Below are 26,311 nucleotides of genomic sequence, written 5' to 3' on the forward strand. Positions count from 1 at the left end.
AACACTTGCACGAAGGAGTAATGGCAATTAAAAAAACACTCCAGCAAGAGAAATAGATACTAACAATTAAAATAAAAAATGCACAATAATAAACTGAAGTAACTGTGGCAAAAAAAGGGTCATGCTGTGCTGGGTTGAGTTAAAACAGTCTGTAAGAAAATTAAAAAATGTCAAATACTGAACTTTGAGGAATGTTCATCAACAGTGTTCATATGTACCTTTTGTCAGCTGAAATCTACATAATGAGGGAATGGGTTTTTATACATCTAGCAAACAGAAGTACGGTCTGTCTTGCATGACATGGAAAGACCAAAATTACTTGTAAACGTATTATTGTACATTTCTGGAGAAAAGTTTCTAAACCTTTTAAATTTGCAAAATCAAGCTCAACATTACAAGCAGAATTACCAAGATTTCTTTGCACGTTCCCCTATTAAGCATATTTTAAAATGTACTTCCATCAGGAAAGCTAGAACGGCTTTTTAATCAAAGTAGTTTGAGCAGAATGAGGATGATGTAATGTCAGTTACTGTAACAATGATTAGGTCATTTTACCAATACAAAGAAAATCTAAGACGTTACATTAAAATGGCAAGTCTTTTGATGCACATTGTCATTAGCTATGTCATTAAAAGTACTGCAGTTATTTTGAAGAGCACAACAGATTTAACCATGCAATGGGAAACAGTAAATATGACGAGTAAGCTTCTAGAACAAGATTTAAAAAGTAACTTGGAAAGGGGCATTAATTCAACACATAGTTGCTTCGTTAATAAATGTTTTAATAAAAACGATATGGTTGGAGGAAAAAGCAGTAACTGTCTTCCAATGTACAGGTAGGTTTGGGAAGTTGTTCAGCACAGTACTCTGATCCATTTTTGTAAAGGAAAGAAAGAATTTCTAATTTTATACGTCGTTTCAATTTCTTCTGAACATGGACTATGCCACAGATCTAGTCAGAAAACACTTGTCTAACTGAGAAAACATTTAAACATTCTCACAGAAAAGAGTTAGACATGTCCGTTGTAGGCAGAAGTAGTCAAAGTCAGGTCCAGAATAAAGAAGATTAGAGTGAGCATTGCTAATACACTATCCAAAAGAACCATAGAACCAGAATGTTGAGGCTTAGAATTCTAATATCTGTAAAGTTATGTTCAATGGTAAAAATCATACCATTCAGAAACGGGAGTTAATGTGCCTTTCTGGTAGCACAGAGAATCACAAGAAAATGCCATCCATCTTACAAACACATTGTTATAATCAAAAGCACAGATTTTCAAATCTGCAATTTAGATGGTGGTTGAGGTATTCATCACATCCTTGTGGTCTACTGATATTTTGTCCAAAAAAGGTGCAACACCATATGTCCAATAAGCATATCTGGCACACATTACTGTGTCGAATACGATGGTCATGCTGCAGTATGAATCATCTTCAGTTGACCAGGCATAACATTTTAAGACAACAAATGCCTCATTAACCAAAGCATCACTAGAATTATCAAAAGGTTTTTGTAATACAAATGACCCATGAATCCGGTTGGAAAACAGAAAAGGTAGGATTTCTTGGATTGTGGATATTCATTAATCCAAAACTTTTTTTTTTTTTTTTTAAATGTACAGCAGACCGGTCCAGCCACTGCTCCAACACCCACCAACCCAACCATAGCCAACTACCTGGAATGTAATGGACTGGTACAAAATGGACTAATGTTGCTGCAACACAAATACTTTTCTCTTAAAAATCAAGAGATCTAACAATTAGGTACAGCTTTTCAAATGGTTCAATCGGGCTACCTTTAGGAAATGTGCTCTTCTGCCTGTTTGGGTGAATCATCATACAGCCAAGTGCAGAGTAGAACTATCACAATTAATAGGTTTAGATTGCTCTTTGACTCAACGTTAAGTGGTTAAAAAAAAAATACTATTTTGGTTTCCACCATCTTTGTAATCTCTTATGTACACAATATGAGTTTTGAAACGTCTCTCACAGGTGAGATAACACAGTAGCACAGCACATCTGAAGGTCCCTCGCGAATACAAAAAAATAAATGCAAAGATGTCAGTCTTTCCGACCGCTTTAAAACATGTTAACATACACAGGTTGTCTGCAAAAGCTATGCTAGATGGACATTAAAAGCACAGCAGTAGTATTGCTCTAGTTTTATAATCTGCACCCCATGTTAAATAAAATGTAACACATGAGGTGTTGAATAAAGTAACAGGCTAAGGAGCCCCCAATTATATTTGATAATTTACACTAAATCATGCAGCCCTCTTTTTAAAATACTGACAATTCAGCTTGTCAGGATGTATCTCAACATTTCATTGTACAACGGACAAGAGTATATATTTCTGATCTTGAGCGGTCATGTAAACACTGAGCATACAAATTATGCTGTACAAAAATCTGACTTGCCCCAAAATGCAAAATTCCTGTACACAAATATGCCAAGCACAGCCATGCCAACACCAGCATATAAACTAATATCACTCATTTACAAAAACAGTAGAATTTGGGGCAGTTTATGGCCTCATAAAAAGTGAAACACGGCAACTGTGCCTAAGAAATTAAAACATTTGAGTCTTATGTACAGAATGTACATGTCAAAAAACACTGGAACAATAAAAACGCAAGAACATTCATGTCACCACAAATTAAACTAAAAAAAAAAACAGAACGGTTTTTAATGGTCAATGCATTAAAAAGGAATTACAAAAGGCACTTCCCTACACAAAACCTTAACTTAAAATCTGCAGGCTATCAGTAAGGAGTGCGTGCCACCTACTGCAAAAATCTGGATTACTTTATGTGGGAGGCAAGAATGGAAATATGCAGTTTGTACCCAAAAACGTGTGGGAGGTCAATATGATCCAATTATAAACATTCATAGAGTCATCTTTGTTTCTTTGCAGCTTTTCCAGTTTCTCATTCTGGGCTTCGGCTCTTTCTGCGATCGTGCTTATTTGAATGGTCCTTGCCATCACTGTGATCACGCTTGTGAGACCGCTCTTTGCTTCTACTCCGCTTTTTATGCCTTTCTTTGCTATCGCTATTTTCACGTTTGCGGGACTTTTCAAAAGCATCAGTTCTGCCCCTACTGCCACTCCTACTGTGCCTAGATCGATCTCTATTCCCATTTTTATTCTTATTCGATTTTTCTTTGCTTCTGCTACGCCTACTCACATTCTTACTTTGACTTCTACTCCTACGCTTCCTATCTTTACTTCTACTTCTACTGTGTCTTCTTTCTCTCCGGTTATCCTTTTTGTCATCTCTGTGCTTCCGGTCATCCCGCTCATCTTTATATCGCCTTTCTTCACTCTTACTTCTCTTATCCTTTGGCCTTTCATTTTCTCTCGATTTGTCTGTGTCCCGGTCCCTTTCTATTCCTTTCTTTTCATGGTCCCGTCGTTTACTTCTTTCATTTTCTTTCTCCTTCTCTTTATCATGACGATCAACTTTCTTATCATGACTGCGGCTTCTGTGCCGCTCTCTGCTTCGGCTCAATCTGCGTTCCAGCCCACGTTCAGCATTTTGGGAGCATGGCTTATCCTTTGATTCTCGTTCCACTCGTTGTCGTTCTCGCTCTCTCTCAAGTTCTTTGTCAAAGGTGTTTGACCATCCATGCCCTTCACGATGTCGACTTCTACTTCTGGATTTCCTAGGGGACCTCTTGGGACTCAAAGACCTTTTCGGAGACCTAGCAAGTCAAAGTGAGAACAGATTCAGAAACATTTCTGCATTTGACATTTGCATAAAAAGTCCCATACCTATAGAATAAGTCAGGATTTGCTCATCACCCGGTCCCTACTGGAACATTTGCAAAACATTTGTATGTCAACGTGCGGTTTTAACGGTGCTTAACCTCAATAAAAAGCTCTCTCAAAAGTAACCCTGAATGAGATTTCCCATTCCAAAAGGGAAAATACGTGTGAAAGGCTTGTGGCTCTATTGCAAAGTACTCACAGTGGAGAAAATCCCATTAAACAGAAAGGGAAAGAAAGGACTAAAGTGCCACAGGGGTAAAATGATCTGAAGAGGAGATTCAAATATTTAGTTTCAATACTATGAAGAGAGATTTTCTCTGCTAACAATTAAAAGAAAATAACGTTTTCATTAGCAAGAACGAATAGGATAAGCTTTAGTGTACTACTGCATCAGACTAGTAGCAATGAATGTCAAGTAGAACCTAACAAAAGACCCCCCCCCCAAAGTTTTGCTTAATAAAAGCTTCTCAAATAGTGTGCAGCTGACTGCGGAAATGTATTAAAGGATGCAGTGCCTGTTCTGTCTCTTTAAAATAACTGCATTCCCAGAATACATTACATTGGATCCACACACCAATTAAAAGCATTTGGTAAAACAGGGCCACAAAGTACAGGGGCGTAATACTATAGGTCGAACCTTCAGCCCCCTGCCCCTGGAAATGGCGGGCTCACCTACAAGGCTGTCGTAAGCAGGGCTGGAGACAGGCGATTAATGATATTTGGGGCTGCACAGCAAGGGCCGATAATTCCTATCGCGACTCAACAGCCCCACCCCCTCAAATGCCATCTGTGACTACTTTAAAGACAATTAAAGTGAATAACAGCAGGCCTTTAAAAGGCTTTAGAGTGAAACGTGTGTAAACATACAAAATTAAAGCAGACAATAATTCACGTTATGTAGAGCATTCGAATGCCAGAACTTGTATGCGCACAAGGCAACATTCTTTTAGCACAAATCAGAAACTATTGTTACTAGAGCAGAATAATGATTGAGAAGCTAAGTGGGGATAGAAGACTACTCTTCTTCACAGCATTCTAAAGTGCTTGGTTCATAAACGGAGGGGAGTGTTATGGCAGCTTTCAAATAAGGATCCAGCTGAAGGGGCTTATTAGAACGTGCATAAAGAAGTACAACACAATTGGTCATGAATTCCAAGAGCAAGAAAACGAGTCACAATAGAAATGTACTTTAAAAAATGTAATTAATATCCATGACTTGTTAGTTCGACATACACATATACTTGGCCACCCGTGAGCGCCAGCAGGTGAGTGGCTCTGTCCAGTGACCCTCCTGGGCATATTTGTGCAAGTTTGGACATTGCTGATGGCCCCTGACCCAGCCCACATCCCTCATTGTCCCTGGCACCTTGATTTCTCTTGCCCTCCCTCCATCCCTACCTCTTGCCCTCCAAGCCCGCCCCCCGATTGGATCAGTTAACTAAACAGTGCCTGGTGTAGTCACAGGCATCTTCCCCCCCACTTCCTGATCGGCCAGGTTGGTACTCAATACTCACCTACAAGGGCAGCCCTCTGCCCATGCAGCCCCTGCGGCTAAGGGCACCGAGGCAACGGGCGGCTCCTACAAGAGGCGGCTCCTTATCGTGTCTGCAGGTGTCAGCAGGGTAAGCCAGTGGCCAGCAGTCAACCAGCAGCGACTAGTACAGTAGGAGTGGCCTGGGTGAGGAGTTGAGCAATAACTCTACCCTGGAAGCCTGGCCCTTAGAAAACATAACTACACCTGTACAATACTGATTACTTTCCTCTGCTCCCTCTCTCCCACTATACAGGACTCTCAAATCTAGCGGTGCTCAGTATTGTACTGAACTGCACTTTTAGCTGTAGGCCTTTCTCAAACTACACCGAACACCCAATTCTAGCTGTGTTCACCTGTACACAAAAGGTAGTTCTGGTCTACCTTGTACTCAAACTGCCTTGCGAAACTTAGGCCTATCACACTCCAACGGCGCCAGCAACCAACCACCAACATCCCACACTAAGATTCTCCCCAATCAACTACACACGACACCAAACTCCCACTTCGCGCAGCAAGAGAAGCGCTAGCCAATACCCCATTCAACAGAACCACGCACCCTCTCCCATACACCCATAATGCTAGGAAAAGGCCAGACCACAGGCACCCAACTGCCCCCCCTGGCCCCCCCGCACCCCTCACTGTTACCCCCAGGCTAGCACCATCCATTCTGCGACAGAGCACAACCACTGCCTCCACAATATAGGAGCAAAACTTCTCCACCCTCACCCAACCCAGTCCTAGCTCTTTCCCCTGTCCCCCATACCAACTCCTCCCTCACCTCCACACCCCACCCCACCTCCCCATTGCCAGCCCCATGCCCCCCCATCCCCCCTCATCTCCACACTCCCCCCCCTTACACATAGACCAATTCAAGCTAATAACCAAGGACACCAGCACCACAGACTACAAATCCCTCCTGGTACTCGCACCATCCTCCTCACACAGCTTCCTACTCATCTACAGACCCCCCCCAGCTATAACAAAAACTATGCAGACACATTTGGTGAAGCACTGGCTGCCAACCTCATCCTACACCCAACCCTCACCATCCTACAAGATTTCAAAATATGGTTCGACTACTCATCAAACCCTATGACCAGGTAATTTACAGTCTAGATCCACTTAATCTGAAACACCACAGATCCACTCCCAACCACACAAGAGGTCACACCCTCGACGCATTATTCAGCTCCGAAAACATATCTACCCAACACCCACGGCCCATCTCATGGTCTGATCACTCAGCTTCACCATACCACTCAACACTGGTCAGCGGTCAACGCCCCATGCGCCCACCACCAACCTTTCCCACTATGGAACAAAGTGGTAGTCACCCAAGATCTCGAATTCTCGTTCAGCAACTCCCTCCTTCGACCTCTGGCTTACAAATGCCCTCAAACCCCCTCACCCCAACAAAACATTCCTCGCAGAGATCTTGACCATCACCAAGGTGGTTCACCCCCAACCTCAAACCTCTCGGGCACAATCAGGAACGTGCCTGGAGAACTGGCTCTTCAGCCCTAAACAAAACCGCCCTAGCAAGGACAACCAGAATTTACAGATCAGAAATCGGAAAAAGCAAGAAATTAATCTATGGTAACCTGATCCAAAATGCTTGCAACCCAAGTAAGGAACTACATAAAACCATAGCAGAATTCAAATTCCCTTTTTGTTCTCGCCGGTCCACTCCATGCTCCCAAGCTTTAAGCAACACCCTGTCACTCCACTTCTATAATGCCACCAACGAAAGACACAACGGCATCATTGCCAAACTAAAAACCCTACTACAACCGCCCACTCGCCCGCAGCCCCACCACACAAACCACGCCACAATCACAACCTTCTTTTGACTCTCTGCCATCACACACCAAGAATGCCTGTCACTGGTAGCAGTCAACCGCCCATCTGGCTCCCCGGAAGACCAGTGCCCACCCACAATGCTCACAAAAACACTAACCTCCACCTGTGCAAGTAACGTCGCACGCGCAATCCTTCCCGATAACCCTGAAAATATCCTACACCAAACCCATTCTCAAAAAACGGATACTTGACCAACTTCTTCCCCAAAACTACCGACCTATCTCCAAAACGTGTTTCATCGCCAAACTGATTGACCGCATGGCCTACGAACAGCTTGGCCAATTTGACAAAGCCAACAACCTACTAGACCCAGCACAATCAGGTTTCAGACCACTAAGGGGAACAGAAGCCTCCCTAATCTCCATCTGGGACGACCTAAAAAGAACATCGATTGCAGATGGCTGCGCGGCTCTCATCCTGCTAGACCTTTCTGCAGCCTTCGATACCATCAATCACTCAATACTGTTAATCAGATTACAAACACTAGGAATGAAAAGCACAGCCGTCTCTTGGATCTCCTCCATCTCTAACCGGTCACAAATCATGCACCTCGACCAGTTCACATCCAGTTTCTAAAAGGTGCCCCCCCCCGCTCCCCCAAGGAGCGTCCACTTCCCGCTAATCTTCAACTTCTATATACAACGCATCCCCGCAATCGTCCGCCCATACAACTGTACCTGCTTCAACTATGCAGATGACACCCAGAGCATCCTCAAAATCCCAAACTCTGAAGGATCTGGCAGCCCAGACCGGTCATCGTGCCTCTCGGATGACGACCAACCACCTCATCCTCAACCCTGGGAAAACAGAAATCCTAGTCTGTGTCATCCCCAAACCAATCCCGTGGCCCTAATCACTAGGACAAGCGCCTGCACCTTCAAACGTGGTTAAAAACTTTGGATGTGAATTTGACACCAATCTCTCACTCATCACACCAACAGCGGATCCAAAACCTATTTCTTCCACCTAGGTATCCTCAGGCCGATCTTCCCCAACCTCACCTATCCCCACCATTTCTCGGCCATCAACTCATCCTCTCCAGCCCAGACTACGCAAACTGGCTCTACATAGGAGCCCCAGCATCCCAACTAAGAAAACTCCAAAGAACGCAAAATGTGGCAGCACGCCTGCTCATTAACCTGCCCACCAGAGAACACATCAGCCCAACCCTGAGAGTCCGCCACTGGCTCCCCATTGCTCGGCGCACCACCTTCAAAGCCATGTGCATCACCGATCCACAATCCACAACACCGGCCCTGAATTCCTCCGAGACAAAGTTGTTCCCTCCCAACCTTCCAGGAACCTCAGATCTCACACGCATTTCGCTTAGCGATTCCACCACACAGCTACATAAGCCTTGGCATTTCCTCCTTCTCCGTCTAAGCGCCAATCATCTGTAATTCCCTTCACTTACACATTGGCAACAGTGAAAACCACCTGAATTTCAGGAAGGCCCTTAATACCTGTCTCTTCCCAATACTCGCCTAATCTCTGCACCCCTGTGAATACACCACTAAATAAACTCCCCCCGCTTCAAACCCAACTCAGGGGCCGACAGCTCTTGCAGCTGTTGCACCTGACACCATCACATATCGCTAAACACCGCCAGCCGACTAGTACTCCAGGTAAGCCAGCAGCTTTCATTGTGGCACTCCTGATCACCATCCCACAACACTCCCACCCAACAAGCATTCGAGGTAAGCCAGCAGTCTTCACTGTGCCCTCACTCGCAACATTCTCACTGCGCCCCGACCCGCAAACCCACATGAGAGACATCCAACAATGAGATAACTAGCCCAGTGTAGTACACGGCCATTACAAAGCATTAAAGCCTAGGGCACCCCCCCCCCCCCACGCCCCTACTGGATACTGGAATCTAGGTGTAGCCTCCTCAGTTGGTTTATTAAATGTTGAGTCCTCCTTCACTTTGAAACCTGGGCTTCCTGTCCACTGTACAGGATTCCCAAATATAGGTGCAACCTCCATCTTTGTTTAATGTATGACAAAATATACTGCATTGTGATACATAGGCCTTTCTCCCACTATACAGGATCCTCAAAGCTAGGTTTAGGCTCCATCTTTGTTCATTATACGCGGATACCTGCTACAGTATGAAATCAAGGCCCATTGCTATAGGACTCTCAATTCTAGACCAGGTCAAATAAGCAATCTCACAGCCTACGGTACGTATATCTCACACCACTAGAGTGGACACAGGCCGCAGGCACGGCCAAACATCCATGCATGATAGAATACGTCTAAGCACATCCGGCCTAGTTTCACACAGCCGTCCAGATTTAAACATCGGACGTACCTCAACACCTCTGCCACTAGCATACAGCGACCACCACCCGAAAGGAACCTGGTATAGCTGGCCTCACAAACTCTCTCAACAATAGTAATCTGTGTCGGACCTCTCCGGGGCTACTTAGTCAAGCCTTGCCAGCCACCTAAGTCTTAGAACGGCAGCATGCACACACGCTTCTCCTAAGCTAAACTCCCTAAACTCCCTAGAATTTCCAACCACGTAGACTATGGTCACCAAGGGCGTTCCAACCAAGGAAAAAAAAGAACACTGAGGCCACACAAGTGGGAGGGAAGAGGGCTATATAAATAACTAAATACAATACGTTTATGCATTTTGGGACTTGTCTCCCATTCAGAAAAATAAACTATGATACTCTTGACAAATCAAAACAAGTGATCCTGTGCAAAAGATTTAATCCCATCACATCTTAACTGCAAACATTGTAGCCCCAAGCAGTGATTAAGTTCACACTATTCAATAAAAGCCTCCCTTACAGTGAACACAAGTAGTAATGATTTTAGGGAAAAAAACTGTCCCCACCCTCGTACTTCTCAGTTGATGGCCCCAAACAGTCACCTTTTAATGTAGCATTGCCGCGACATCAGTGACGTATTACTTGATTTGATTGGAGCATATACATTCTTATCACCCATTGCATCAAACATTCTACCACAGTGGAATAACTGCAGCAGAACAATTTCCTCGCTGTTGAGGCAGTTAACTGAGTTGCTTGGGCAATGGCAAACACTTTCCTATGCATTGTCACGAGTCATATAAAGTGCAGCCTCTGTTTTCATGGTTTCTTGGCACTTCAGGAGCTTCAAGAGGGGTGCATGACAACGGAGTAGAGTGAGAAGGGCAAGGTTGTGTTTCAATGCTGATGTGTGCAGATCTGAAAGGACAGGTGGTGTGTATATTTAGGAAATTGAGCACTGATTATTGTATGTGCCACGTTGCTAAAGTTAACTATCTTGTTGTCTGTGGTGTCTGGCAGAGTGATGTTTCAGTAACCTTGGTGTATACCAGTGTCTTCAGGTGGTGCTCATTCCATTTTGCTGTGTTGAGAGGGAACCATTTACTTACCTGTAACTCTTGTTATCCAGAATGGGTCTTGCATGGAATCATATGCTCATGAATATTCCCAGTCAGGCTGGGAATCCTTGGTAAAAAGAAAGCAGCCTAGCTTTAAAACTGCTCGTCTCCTCTATGTCCTTTTTCAGTGTCCTTTGGGGCATAATGCCACGAGCCAATGACACTAGTCCTCCTAAACTCCACCCCTGGTGGCTATCTTCAGGTTTGGTAGCACGCCTAAAGTGGCAGTATGAACAATGAAAGTCCAGAGAGGAGGAGGGAGGGTTCGCGTGTGAATCCATGCAAGACCCATGCTTGAAAATGAGTTACATGTAAATAACTTGTTCCTTCTCCAGCATGGGGTCTTGCATGGATTCACATGCTCAGGAATACGATTATACAGCAGTACATATAAACAGCCATGGGAGGTGGCAAGGCTCACGGGAGCAATACACCGACCCCTTTAACAAACTCGCCTCAAACAAACAGGTTGCATAGCAATGCTTGGCCGACCCGGGACTCCTCCCTGGAATCCCCGTCAACCTCCGAATTTCGTGAAGGTGTGGTTAGACCTCCAAATAGCATCCCTGCATATGTTAAGCAGGGGGGGGGACCATTTTAGTGTTGTAGAAGGACAAATACAGAGGCTTAAAGGAGGGGGCCTGTATCTCCCCGACCTGACCCGACCGCCTGGCCGAGGTGATTGCCACCAGGAAGGCGGTTTTCCACAACAAACCTCAAAGGGGCACGATACAGTTGTTGAAAATGAGGCACCATGAGCCTAGACAGTACCACATTCCGTTCCCAAACCAGGGAAGGTGCTTTCACAGGTGGGAATGTCCTGAAGAGACCCTTGAGGAACTCCTGAACGAGCTTGCACAGAGCCTGTGTGTACTGGGATATGGTGGCCAGGTGGACCTTGACTGATGCATGGCCAAGACCAGCCTAAGCCGGTGAGTAGGTACGGGAGGAGCTGGCAGGCAGAGATGCGCAGCAGCAGAATTTTGAAGTGAAGTGCTTCCATTTGTGTCTGTAGCAATTTAACGTAGAGGGAGCCGAATCCTTGGCCAGGATCTTCTTGAATTCCAAAGGCAGCAAATTGTGCCCACATTCTATGGCTCCAGGAGCAAGGCAGTGAGTGGGGTTGATGTTGGGAAGAAGAGGCAGTTGAATGGCCAGCAGACAGATGGCGAAGGTCCGATGGCCAGATCTGCCTCAGCCACACTGCTGCACAGGGATCATTTTGCAGTGGCAATGTCTGAGTGTGTACATCAAACATAGCAACAGCAGAATTGGTGGGACGACTTAAAGGAAGAGACCCTCCCAGGGGAACAAGAATGCATACCCTAGACTCCTTGGCTGAGGATATCTGCTGACAAACTGAGTTAGAAGTCATTGCAAAGAGTTAGATCTGAGGAAAAACCCACTCGCTGAAAAAGCACAACACTTGCGCTTGCTGAAGCTCCCATTCGTGGCAGGACCGCAGCACCCTGCAGAGAGTCTGTGATGGTGTTTGGCGCCTGGCAGGTGAAACAGGAAGACAAACATGGCCCAGTGCTATAGAGACTGGGCTTCTAGGGAGAGCGCGGGGGGGAGCACGTCCCACCCAGTTTCGAGATGTAAAACATGGTGGTGGGGTTGTCCGAAAAGAAGCACCACTTTTCCCTGGAGCCAAGGCTGGAAAGACTCGAGGGCCCAGGAGACCGCCCACAGCTCCAGGACGTTTCTGCAACTCCTTTTGTTCCGGGAGACAGGCCAATGGTGATACGATATGGCATTTGTAACGCGCCTATACACAAGAGTTTCAAGTCATGCATGGGCCCCCCACCCACCCCGTACCTTCCAGTGGCATCAGTCGTGCGTACAGCCTGGTACGGAAGGACATGAAGGGGGGGGCTCTCCCAGAGGGGTGTGGATGAACTCGCCACCATTGCAGTTATCGACAGAATGCCTGATTAAGGCGATCTTGTCTGTCCACGAGTCAGTGGCTTGCTGCCACCTAGCATCCAGAAATTCCTGGAGGGGCCTCATTTGAAGCCCGCAAAGGAGACATCATACCCAACAGGGGCTTGATGGACTGGAGCAACGGAAGCTGTCGAGAGCAGTTGGACTTTTCCCAGGAGTTGTCAGACAAAAGACTGTTGAGTCAGGCGCCCAGGACAGCGTGTTCTGAGATGGTACTAAGCAGGACTTCGGCTAATTGACCGAGAATCCTAGCAAAGTCAGAAGCTGTATGGTCTCCACTGTGTGCTGGGTTGCCAGCATGTGGGAGCGGGACTGGATGAGCCATCTTCCAGATAAGGTTAGACATGAATTCCTTTGGGACGCAGACGTGCTGCCACCGGGCCCCAGCAACACCCTCAGAGCTGATTTGCGGCCAAAAGGTAGGGCCTTCAACTGGTAATGTCGCCTGCATTTGGGATGAATGAAAGGAAATCCCCCTTCCTCCAGTTGGTCGAGCACATGCTGCACTGTGGCAATCCTAGGATTAGTCACCACCCTCTGGACGTCTTCCTTACCAGAAAGTATTTGGAGCACACACTGTGCTGAGGGACTGGTTCTATTGTCTTTTTTTGTAGCATGGCCTGCAACTTCTGTAGAAGCTGGAGGATGTGTAGTTCTTGTTGCACGTCAGGTGGAAGGCACCCATGTGTCTTGAGATCTTTTGCCGCTGATCGACATATTTTGATAGTCTGCCTCCTAATGGAGTGCAGACATAGGGATGCAGGTCCAGGGCCAGTATTGGCATCTGCGTCCTGGATGGGGCGACAATGCTATGTGCGACTGCTGAAGGTCTGGGAGGGACCCCTATCAGCCTCCAGTGGTGGAGTGGCTGAGGATAAGGGGGTGGTGTAACCTTTAAAAGATCAATACTCTCCTCTTTAGGGAATGAAAGGATCTTTGCTGCAGGGTCGCCAGAGAGTGCACCTTCTCTGTGTCAGTCTTGATGGCCCAGTGAGTGTCATCGACCGCTTTTCCAAACAGGTTGTCCCCATCGAACGGCATGCCCATGACTGGTCTGCACATCTGTGTGGAAATTCATTGTCTTTCGCCAACCTTGGCATTGGAAAGCCACACCATTCACCCATCTGGTGAAAGAGTCCGAAAGCAACATTGATGGCGTGGTCGGAAGTTACTTCGCCTTCCAGGAATAGGGTCAAGGCAGCCTTCTTGTCATCAGGGAAGTTGTCAAGGATGGGGCCCAGCTTGCACTACAGCTCCTTAACGTATCTCGACAGGCTGGCTAGGGCGTTTGCGGCCTTGATGGTGGAGACTGCTGTGGTGATGATGCGCTACCCAGCAGCATCAAGCTTCTTGCTGTAACGCTTACCTTGTGCCTTGCAGGAACGTAGGCACCCTCCGGTGTTCCGGTCTCACTGTGCTGGAATACCCCCACCCTGCGTACCAGAGTGTGATGATGCCTGACCTAGACCAAGACAAGAACAGTGTGTTAAGGGACTGCACACCTTTTGTTTTTAAATAGGAAGCACTCAGTCCTGATGTTCATTGCAGGGGCGCTTGTCTAATGGTTAATTGTCTCATTTCCAGTTGCCTCACTGGAGAAGCCGAGGCCTGCTGTGGCTATAGAATTCCATGTTTCTTGCAAGTCAATGTTCCCTTCAACAGTTTCTTTTAAACGTGCATGCTGACACGTTCTATCAATGCACATGCTGCGGTCTGTTTTCTGAATACATGCTACTTGGGGCTTGAAATATCCTCTCTTTATGTGATGTTTGTTGCCTTTAGCTGAGCTCTGCGTGCACCAATGTTCTTTGTTTGCCTTTCCTGCAGGCTCTGAACCGGGTCAAGGAGGGAGTTGCGGAGCCAGTAGACCAATAGTGTTCTGCAGGGCCGGACCAGTGGGAGAGCTGCTGCATAAGCGAGTAACGGAGAAGCTGAAGTACCAGACCGAAGGGAAAGCTGTGCAGCCGGCATGTAATGGACGTGCGCCGGCACTTCAGATTTCACTGCCGAGTCTGCATGCGGGATGGTGCAGAGACACTGGTGAGTAGTTCAGGGCTTGGGGAGGGTTCCTGAGGCTCTTTTCACCGACCTTGTTTTTCTTATTGCAGGTGCTAGCAAAGGCAAGAGAAATGCAGTAAGCATTATGCTGCTTTGGAGCAGGATTAACCTGGATCATGTGTGGGTGTGGCTTATGTAGAAGCCCACCCATGCACACTAGACTACCTCAATCAGAACATGCTGACCAGGCTGTCAGCCATGTTGGGGTACCCATAAGCTTGTATTAGCATAGCAAGCTCACTGGATGGAATGAGGAATACAAGGTGCACCATGAAGCAGTCCGGCCGTTCTTTTTCCGCACCTTACTGGTCCTCAGTGTATGGATGTGTGTGTTGTGAAACCTTGTTCCCTGGGTTCTGGTGGTCATGACAGTACCTCCCCATCAACGCCCCGCCCCCACACCGACTGACTGCAACTACTGGGGCCCGATCTGGTTGGGTGGTCCAGATGAAACCTGTTTACAAGTCGTGTTGCATGCACGTGAGACGGGTTCCCATGTGCGGTCTTGAGCCCCATAACCACATTTTCAATCTATCAGGTGATACAGGGTACGCTTTACCACCTTAGAATCGGGGATGCTCTTGACCTCATTCTGGTTCGTTGTCCACCAATCCTATGGCCAGTGGGGTTACGGCTCGTGTGCCTGGTTGAGCTGGTTTGAGTAGAGACATAAAACACTGGGTGTATGCGCATGGTGGGCGGTAAAGCTAATCTCATGGCAACTGGACTGATAACTGCAGAGAGGGTGTAAGGGCCTAGATAATGCTTGGTCCCTTCAATCGAATGTGTTTAGTGGCTAGCCACACTTTGTCGCACACCTGGTAAGGAGGTGATTCTTTTTGTTCCCAGTCAGCAAACCTCAGAGTTTCCTTAACAGCTGAAAGATGTTCCGCGGCTTGTTTCAAGGTCTGATGGATGGTATCGTGATGTGACAGCTGGCATTTCCAGTGTTGCCGCTGGGTCATAAACAGAGTTATGGGGATGCCGGCCATGAAGTACACAGAATGGGCTGTAACCAATGGCAGCGTGCACTGAATTATTGTATGCATACTCAGCCACCCACAAAAGATAGACCCATCTTTGATCAACCTGATGAAGCATACACTGGATATATTGTTCCAAAGTTTGTTCTTTCCGTTTGTCCATCTGTTTGTGGGTGATGACAGACGCATGTCGATCTGGGCCAGATCACAACATCTCCTCCAGAATTGGGACACAAACTGGCTTTCACGATCAGAAATCACCACAGAGGGAAACCATGAAGTTTGCCGATTTGTTCCAGAAAGGTCTTGGCCAGCGTGTGAGCATTCAGGAATCCTTTAATGGCTGTAAAGAGTGCCATCTTAGACAGGTGGTCTACTACAACCAGAATTGTATTTTAACCACCAGACGGGGGAAGATCAGGGATGAAATCCAATGAAATTGTGTGCCAAGGCATTGGTGGCACAGCTAGAGGTTGCAGAAAACGGTGTTTAAAAAAGTGTGTAATAAACTTTAATTTAAATATATATTTTTTTAAATGAATACCATTGGGTTTTTGTTTTTGGGTTTTGTTTTGTGTACAAATACTACATGTCTGGATGTACCGAATAAGGTCTACACCAGGTAGGCCACCAATAATGCTGTTGCAACCTGCCCATAGTTTTTTTTTCGATTCCTGGATGTCCTTCAACTAACGCTGTATGATAGTTAGATATTACCTGTTCCTATAACTCTGGCCCTGGAAGGTAGAGTCTACCTTGGTAATAAAGTAAGCCATTTCGGAGTTCTCGTTGGGTGTCCTGGTTGGACCATACCTTCAACTCATCCAATGTCATGGCTTATTGTACGGCCATGTGTAGCCTATCCAGTGGGTTGGCTGCCATGTTCATTACTCCTAGCAGTTTGTCAGCAGGGATGATGGCCACTGGTTCTGGGGAAGCATAAGCATGGTCTCCTCCTCCCAAGCGCGATAAAGCGTCCGCCCTTACCATTACGTACTCCGGATCGATAGCTTATCATAAAGTCGTACTCTGCGAAGAATCAGGCCCACCTTAACTGGCAGGATAACTGTGCCTTTGCAGAGCGCAAATACTGCATGTTTCGATGATGATATGCATTACTTACCATAAAAGCATTTCTGATGGTTGTATCTGCTTAGAGTCACATGCTGTGCATATGGTCTGACATTCAGTGGTAACTGGGCAGTATTGCATCTCGGCTTTCGAGAATTGAAAGGGGACGTCGACATGGGCGTGCCTGTAACACTATCCCCACAGGACGTGTAGTGTATCCAAGATCCCTCGCGCGCTGAGGTCCCTCCAATTACATTTTTTTGCTGAGAGGGAGCCTTATGACTATCGTGAGTACAGAAAATAGAGACAGTGGAAAGACGTCCATGTTCCTTTTATCCAAGCCGGGAGGAAGGGTGGGCGCATGTGAATCAAAGCAGATACAACCATCAGAAATGTTTTTACGGTAAGTAATGCATATCTTCTGATGTTTGTTCATCTGCTTAGAATCACATGCTGTGCATAGACTAGCAAGCAGTACCCGGAGTTGGAGGTGGGCTGTGAGAAGGAACAGTAGTGAAAAGATATCTTATTACTGCCTGTCCCACCTGAGAATCAGACCTAGAATGAGTGTCTAAGCAATAGTGTTTTGTAAAGGTGTGTACAGAACTCCAGGTTGCCGCTTTGCAAATGGACTCAAGGGGAACATTTGCAATGAATGCTACGAATGCCCCAGTGCCTCGAGTAGAATGTGCACTAGGCTTGAAGGGCAGCTCTCTTAGCAAGACTGTAGCAGAGTGTGATGCATTTGACAATCCACCTAGAGATAGTGGATTTGGAGACAGTCTCCTTCTCTTCCTGCTGCCACTGAAACAAAAAGCTGATTAGTCTTTTAGTGGTTGTGTTCCTTCCATGTAGAACATGACTGCTCTGCGTACATCCAGTGTGCGCAGGGTTCTTTCTCCCAGGCTTAAGGATTTTGAAAGAACCTGGATAGTTCTATTGCCTGGTTCACATGGAACTTGGAAATGAATTTAGGTGCAAACCTAGGGCGAGTGCGCAGAACCACCTTGTCTTTGTGAACAAAAGGGATCTAGGATTGACAGTGCTTATACTTCACTTACTCTCCTAATGGAGGTAATAGCTATTAAAAAAGCTGTCTTATAGGTGAGGTCTTTTTAAGACTTGTTTTGTGCATGGGCTCGAAAGGAGCCCCCATAAACCTAGTCAACACATTTAGGTCCCATCCGGGAGCCGGGTTAGAAATGGGAGAGTGAATTCTCTTCACTCCCTCCATGAAAGCTTTAATAACTGGTATCTTCCACCATGACACTTTCTGTTGTGATGTAGTGTATGCTGAAAGTGCAGCTAAGTGCACCTTTATGCAGTTAAAAACCAGGCCTGAGTCAAGTAAAGGAGTTTGGTACAAAACAATGTGTTTGGGAGAGCAGTTAATCGGGTTACTCCTCCGAGTTGCACCATATGACAAACCGTTTCCATTTACTGGAATAGCAATACCTAGTGTTTGGTTTTCTTGCTTCCCTGAGAATGTCCATACATCTCTGACGGAGTTGCAGGTGCCCAAACTATGACCTCAGGAGCCAGGCCACTAAGTTCAATGTCTGTGGGCATGGGTGAAGCGTCTCCCCTCTGTCTTGCAACATGTTGTACGGGCAAGGAAGTTTGACTGGGTGAGATACGGACATCTCCATCAGATGAGGGAACCAGGGTTGGCGGGCCCACATGGGGGCCACTAGTATCATCGTGACTGGTTCCTGGTGGACGGGGGAGGCAGGGGGGTTGTGGACGTGGATAAGCAAATTTCCCTGACCATGTTCTCCAGAGTCTGTTCCCCTTGGAACGGTTCTGGGGTACCTGGAGGCGTAATTTTGGCATGGAGCGTTCCGAAGAGTTGTGAACAAATCGATCTCTGGGCAGCCCCATTCTGCGAAAACGTTGAAGACGATGTCTCTGTAATCGCCATTCGTACTGCATGGGCAACGGGAAGTGTCTACGGAGTAAGTCTGCCCGAAGATTGAGTTCCCCTGGAACATGTGATAACAGAAACTTGTTGCGCTTGAGAGCCCACTTCCAAATGTTCTTGGACAGCCCTGGAGAGTGTGTGCCCCCTTGTTTGTTCAGATAGTACATGGCCGTGGTTCTGTCTGTGAGGATCGGGATAGTCTTCCCCTGCAGTGGTGTCTGGAAAGCTTTTAGTGCTTTGAACACTGCCAACAGGTTTATGTGGTTGGATGCCATGTCCGACGACCAAACTGTGCGGTTTGTTGAAGCAGGTGAGCGCCCCACCCTGTAAGAGACGCGTCTGTTATAAGAGTGGCTTCCACTGCGGGGGTGGTGAAGGATTTCCCCTTCAAGAGGTTGTCCCTCAACTACCACTTCAGCGAGAGAAAGAGGGCCGGTGAGACAACCACTAGATCGTCCCACTGTCCGCTGGCCTGACACCACTGACTGTTGAGCCACTCTTGCATTGGGCACATGCGCGTGAGGAAGCAAGTAGATATATGATGCCATAATTCCTAGCAGTCGCATAGCTTTGCATACCGTCCCCCCTCGACTGGCTACATATTGAGGGATTTGAAACAACCCGTTTTGAATCCTCTCATTGGAGGGGAAGACGAGGCAGTCCTTTGTTCGAATTAGAGCCCCTAGGAACTGTTTGACCAGACCGGGGGTCTAGGCTGGATTTTTTCTCGTTGATAGAGAATCCAAGACTGAATACAAGATCTATCATCTTTTGGGTATTTGACAGACACGTTTTAGTCCCCTGTTATGAGCCAGTCGTCGAGGTAAGGATAGACTGGGATGTATTGCCTGCGCAGATGTGCTGCTGCCACCGTTAGTCCCTTTGTAAATACCCTTGGTGCAGATGCTATGCCGAAGGGTAGTACCTTGAACTGATAATGCTTATCTTGTATCATAAATCTGAGGTATTTCCTGTGTGCTGGCAACATTGAAATATGAAAGTATGCATCTTTCATGTCCAGTGTTGCCATGTAATCCCCCTGTGATAGCAGTGGAATTACTTCCTGCAGAGTGACCATGCAGAACTTTTGTAGTTTCATAAATTTGTTTGCAGATCTAAAACAGGGCGCATGGTTAGATCCTTTTTGGGTACAAGGAAGTACACTTAATAAATACCTTCTTTTACCTGTGACAGAGGTACGATTTCTATGGCTCCTTTCTCTTGTAGTGTCTCAACTTCCTGAAGAAGTATGCAAAGATGATCTGGTGTCAGTATTGCTCGTGGCGGTCTGAATGTTAGGGATCGGTTGAATTCTATGCAGTACCCGTGGTCCACAGTCTTTAGCAACCACTGGTCTGTAGTTATCCCCTGTCACACGGCCGCTCTCCGTTTCTCCCAACCTGGGAGATAAAGTTAATCAGAGTTCAGAAAAATTACATAAAGTAATCAAAATTTGATCCAAGTCTTCCAATAAATCAGTCATTGTGTTGCACAAAACAGACTTAATATGCCAAAGCATTTCTGAAACTTATTTCCGAAATCAGGGCTCGTCTACATAGAACACACCATCCAATCGAGGTTACTGCTCATTCAGGATCTCTGCGATCACTACCACACGTAGAATCTTTATAACCAGTGATTTACCTTACATTTAGCTGCCGAGGGACGCAATCCCCTTCTACAACTCGCAACTACACGAACGCCATTATTGGCATCCAGCACTTCAGCAACACCGCTTTGCTTTCCATTGACACCTGCCACACCACACAGGTAAATGACTTTACCTGCTTTACCTTCTGCCACACACGCTGTGTGTTTACTTTAAACATTCATTCTCTCTTTTTATTCCTTACACTTTTTGGCACTCTTCCCATCATTGTAACCACGAATGGATGGTATGTTCTCTCCTTTTGTTTATTATTCACACACTTTGAAATGTCACGTCACCTTTCATAATATGTTACTTTGGTTATACATATGATTGTTTCTAACAATAGACTAGCCCTGATGAAGGAAAGAAGTTTCCGAAATGCATTGGCATATTAAGTCTGTTTCACTTGAAAGCTGGGACAGCTGCTTCCTCACTAAGAATCTATTAGTGACCGTTCTATTTTGAGATTGTTTGATAAATTACTATTTGTGCAACACAACAAGGACTGATTGGAATACTTGGATCAAATTTTGATTAATTTTTCTGAACTCGGATTAACTTTATAACCCAGGTTGGGAGAAACGGAGAGCGGCCGTGTGACTTGGTATTTTTACCCGGTCTTTTGCTGCATATATATTTGGAAACAGGGTGTCTCCAGACTCTTCACAGCCAGCTCCTGCATAACATTTTTTGAACTACATTTATTTATAGAACCTGAGCACGATTGAACTTTAAATTTTATTTCTACTAAGTGGTGCCCACTCATTTTTCTCTTTGTAGTTATCCCCTCCCATGCCTGAAGGAACGATGTTAGCCGGCCCTCGACCGGGGAGGCATGGGAGGAAACCTAAATCTTCGGGTCATTTTGAACCGGAGGCCTGAGAGCCTCTAGGGGTATAGACCCAGCCCCTTCCTTTCCCATGACGTTGACCCCTTTGGGGATACGGGGTGGTGTATCCACTGTTTCGCTGTGGAGAGTTCCAATTGTTTCCCAAGGAGTAGTAGTCGTTGAGGGAAGCGTTGGCCACGAAAAATCATTTGGACCCAGATTCTCATCTAGTAGAGTGTCTGTAATTTGGTCCAGTGTTTTCAGGGTGTCATGCTCTTTTTTTGCGGTCTCGATGGCCTCATCGACCGCCTTCCCAAAAGAGGTTGGATTCTTCCACAGGTTTATTTCTCAGTGACGCTTGCGTCTCTGGCTTGAATCCAGAGTTCCGTAGCCACGCATGTCTCTTTAGGAGTGTGCCCAGGATCGACCAGCCGTTTCGGCAGAATCCAAAGTGTTTTAAGTATGCTTTGGTTCACCAGTCTACCCTCAGTGACAGTGGTGAGGAGACTAGTATGTAGAGGTTCGGGAACCTCCTGTACGCCTTCCTGTAGTAAGGCCCACTGAGCATCTGCGTAACTGGCCAACAAGGTTGTGTTGTTGGCAATACGTGTTGAAAAACGCTGCTGCGACCGTGACCCTTTTCCCAAGGGTGTAGAGTTCTTTACCTTCCTTATCAGGGGTGCCTCGCCGGTTGACAAAGGGACCCCTGCCCTCTTTCTTGTAGTAGTCACCACCAGATAATCTGGGGTGGAGTGACCTCTGATATACAGAGGGTCCGAGGCAGAAGGACGAAAGTTTCTATTAACACCTCTTGTGAGAGCAGGTGTTGATAAGGAGGGAGCCAGATGTTTAAGAGCCGGGGCCTCGTCTTCGGCGGAACCGGAACCCTATCGTCTCCGGACGCCTTCTTGTGATGCATCTCGACGGAACCTGGTATTTAGGGGTAGCGCCCTTTGTCTTTCATGGCCCAGTCCCTAGGCGCATATGCGGCTGTGGGGAGGGAGGCCGATCCAGACGGTCGGCGGGTGCCACCGGAACTTGGTGTACCCGTTGGCGCTCAAGTCTTTGACTTGGCCGAAGAATGACTTGGGGTTGTGTGTTTAGTGCTTTGTACATGTTGGTCTTTGTCACTGGGGTGTGTCTTCCCCAGAACAGTGCCCAAGCCATGCCTAGCGGGGCCAGGGACAGACGAAAATGTCAACAACCTCCGGTTGAGAGGTCTGATCGTCACTCTCGCCGTCATCACATTCGGTGGCTGCGGCAGCAACCTCGGCCTTCGACATACCGTAGGCCGCCCACCGCTTGACTCTACGCTCCTTTAATGTCTTAGGATGGAGGAGCTTACAAGCCGCGAATCCCTGTCCATCAAACTGCCACTATCACCCAACCACACAGCAACAGTGCACCTCATCTACCGACCACCAGGACCCATTTCCTCATTCATAGAGGATATTGTATCCCTTGTATCCACCGACACTAAACCTAATTCACAAACTATCCTACTAGGGGACTTCAACCTTGGTTTTAATGACCCCACGAATAATAATGCCCGTGATCTAGCTAACGCCCTATCAGACTTTGGTCATACCCATATTATTCATGAGCCCACACATATAGGAAGAACATTGGACTGGCTCACCAACCTTAACTGCTCGATCGATCTTCTATCCAATGATCCATGTATTTGGTCGGATCATCATAAAATAACCTTTTCCATCAAAGCCAACACACAACACCCTGCTCCAATCATCGCTCCAGCCACCCGCACTAGAAATAAGAAAGACATTACACCAGATAAACTCCTACCGGCATTACTTCCCCTCCGACCCCACACTCTTAGTAGACATTTACAATCAGGCAATACTGAAAGCCTTGAATACCATTGCCCCCCTAAAATTGCGGAAACCTAAACCACAACGTCACCTGAATACATGGTTTACGCCGCATCTTAAGAGAACTACGTAAAACTAAGAACTGCAGAAGCACATTGGAAAAAGTGCCCTTCAGGAAATAATATAAATGAACGAATTCTAGCAACTTCTACCTATAAACAAGCTATTATACTTGCCAAAAAAGACACCTATAACGAAAGGATCGGACAAGCGGAATCTAACACAAAAGAACTTTAAGATTCTAAAAGAATTAGAATCCCCGATTGCCCCCATTGATAAATGTGTCACAGATGCACTATGGTGCAGCAACATCCAGAAGGCACTTCTAGATAAAATAGCCTGTTTACAATCTAAAATCAATGCGAAAAAAGACATGTTACTCGCTCTTCCTGATCACAAACAACTTCCTAACAAGTCACCTACCTTTGAGCCAACCTGTAAACCATTTAGTTTCTCACCCCTCTCAATTTGGGAAGTAGAAAACATCATTAGGAAACTTAAACCATCGAATTGCCAAGGCTAAGCTTGTCGTGCTCCGATAATCAAAGCAGCAGCTCATGAACTGGCACCATTCATTACTAACCTTTTCAACGCCTCCTTAAAAACGGGAGTAGTGCCTGATAATTTAAGACGCCTGGGTCATCCCACTAATCAAAAAACCCACTCTTGACCCAGCCAACCCGTCTAACAATAGGCTGATAAAACTGTACTCTTCTTACTAAAGATACTAGATATAGCAGCCTACCTGCAAATACAGGCTTATCTAGAAACAAACAATCTTCTGGGACTAAGGCAATCCGGCTTCCGACCTAGACATGGCATGGAAACTGCCCTAATAGATCTCACTACTCATTCAAATTTTAAAAGACAATGGCAAACTAGCACTGCTCTTATTGCTTGATCTGTCAGCAGCTTTTGACTTGGTCAACCACCAAACGCTTTGCCACGACGTGAAATCTGCAGCTTACTTTTCCGACGCAGCCACTGCCTGGATCAGATCTTTAGATATTACCTGTTCCATTAGCACTTCTTGGCTAACAGAACCATGATGTCTTTTCTCCTACTGACTAGGCTGAACCCCCGTGTGGTGTCCCGTAAGGCTCTTGCGTGTTCCCAATGCTCTATAATGTATTTACGAAGCCCCTTTTCGATATCCTTGACTATCTGGGTGTCACGTATACCAATTATACGGATGACACCCAGATACTCATTCCTATATCTGGGAACTATGAAACTGATAGCAAAACCCTCAATGAAATATACGCAGTAATACAAGCGTGGATGGCACACCATTGTCTCAATGACGCAAAAACGGAGTTGATTGTCCTTGGTACTCACGCTAAACTAAAAAAACTAAATACTGCTTTCAAATCGTTTACTATTGATGGTAACCCCATCCCTGTCTCTAATACTACTAAAACCCTTGGTATCTACCTCGATGCCACATTATCCTTCACCAAACAAACCAATGCAGTAGCGTCTTCAGCCGCCTACACATGTAAACTTATTACCGCATGTAGGCCGTTTATCTCCACTCCCAATTGCATTACTCTTGCTAGAACGTTCGTCTTGTCCAAAGTAGATTATTGTAATGCCCTCTACTTAGGCACTAGCCGCAAAAATATTCACAAACTACAAGTAACTCAAAATAACACCATTAGGGCAGCCCTCAACATCCCTAAGAAGTCGCATATCTCTGAAACTAGACGTAATCTGCATTGGCTCCCAATAGAGCACAGAATATCCCTCAAAGTTCTTGCCCTTACCCACAAATCCAGGGCTAACCTTGCACCATCCTACATCTCTAACCAACGTACCCCGCACACATCTACAAGACCACTTAGAGCAGCTCAAGTTAACACTATGTCTATACCAAGATTCAAACTCCATAATTCGGGAGGAGTTAGTTTCCCTGTACAAGCCTCAAAGCTATGGAACACACTACCTGTTCCAATCAGGTCTGTAACCTCCTTCAACCTATTTAAACGCAACACCAAACGTTGGCTTCATGACCTGGACCCATTGACAGCTTAACATCCTAGAGCTTAGATTTATTGCCTACCCGCTGTACATATTGTAAATAGTTTCACTGTCTCACCTTCGGCCCACCAATGTATGTATTTATTTGTAACCACAACTATTGTAACTGTTGCCTACTTCTTGCTAATGTAACTGTACTCTTATGTAACATGATCAAAAAACGTACGCGCCCGTATGCCCCTGGGCCTGGTTGCGCTTTATAAATAGACCAAATGCATCCTTCTTTATGATTGAAGGGCAAGCACCGGTTACACAGTCTATACTTATCTTGCCAAGGAAATTTGCTCTTACAATTAGGGCAAACCTAAAGGGAGTCCTCTACATAGCTGAGAATGGGTAGAGTGACAAACACCAAAAGGGAAAATGGAAGGAAAGGAAAAGGCATTCTCAGATTGTATAGAAATGGCCACCCTGACCCCACTCTCCCTACTGTGTAGGCTGGCGGAAGGCCCAGCCACGTGGTCGGCAGCGCCAACTGGATCACTGAAGTTCTTCGGCGGATATCTGGAACAGCCGTCGAAATAAGGGACGGATAGGGTGATCTGATTTAATATAACTATTCGACCAAAGGACGAGGGAACAATGAGCAATGTCTTTGACGAGCTGCGCATAAGGCGACCAGTATGCTGGGCGGAATAAAACAATGAGGGACCTCGACGCGTGAGGGATCTTGGGTACACTGCACGTCACAGAGAGAGAGTGTTACAGGCACACCAATGTGGACCTCCCCTTTCGATTCTCGAAAGACAAGATGCAATACTCCACGGTTACCATTAGATGTCGGAACATATGCACAGCATGTGATTCTAAGCAGATTAACAAACATCATAAATCTTAGCTCCATGGAGGGACTCTGGAATTGTGTGTGCAGGTGGCTGACTCCCCCTGATAGTGGCAGGCCTCTTTCTGGACGTTCTAACTGCAGCATCTTGGTGACATAACTGACTGCCACCGTATGGGCAGGGGCCCATCCCTCGGGTAGCTGTTTTGAAGATGCACTGGTTTGGCATGTGGGGGATGGTTAGATTGCACTGTTGAGACAACGCCATGGTACACTGCAGCTATTTCTGTGACTGTGCGAATTGGGGTGTGGCCTGACATCAATAGTGCACTGCTTTCACTACTAGTCATTTGCAACACTTGCAAGGCACGATATCGGCAGTTAGTTTCTCCTGCCTTGGCCCACTGCTGCTCCGCATTAAAAGAGGGGCTGGTGCTGCGAAGAAAACTGGAGTGATGGACCACTTTACCAAATCGGCTCCCCGGGAAGAGACAAGTGAGACTCTTCAAAACCCCCAGTCCACCCCCCCCACCCTCCCCTCCTCATTGTTAGGCAAAGTTTGTATGCAGTACTCTTT

At 46.3% G+C, this 26,311-nt stretch overlaps 1 protein-coding gene across 1 annotated transcript in view; it reads right to left on the reverse strand.

Moving 5' to 3' along the window:
* Nucleotides 1–765: 765 nt before the first annotated feature.
* The window catches only part of PRPF38B (pre-mRNA processing factor 38B), a 137,573-nt gene continuing 112,027 nt past the window's right edge, over nt 766–26,311 (reverse strand). Inside the window, exon 6 of the mRNA XM_069641864.1 lies at nt 766–3,703. Coding sequence (XP_069497965.1) covers nt 2,929–3,703 — 775 coding nt within the window. The 3' untranslated portion in view covers nt 766–2,928. The remainder of the gene's footprint in view (nt 3,704–26,311) is intronic.

Source organism: Ambystoma mexicanum, chromosome 1q (genome assembly GCF_040938575.1).
Source record: "Ambystoma mexicanum isolate Mex_15411 chromosome 1q, UKY_AmexF1_1, whole genome shotgun sequence".
Taxonomy (NCBI): domain Eukaryota; kingdom Metazoa; phylum Chordata; class Amphibia; order Caudata; family Ambystomatidae; genus Ambystoma; species Ambystoma mexicanum.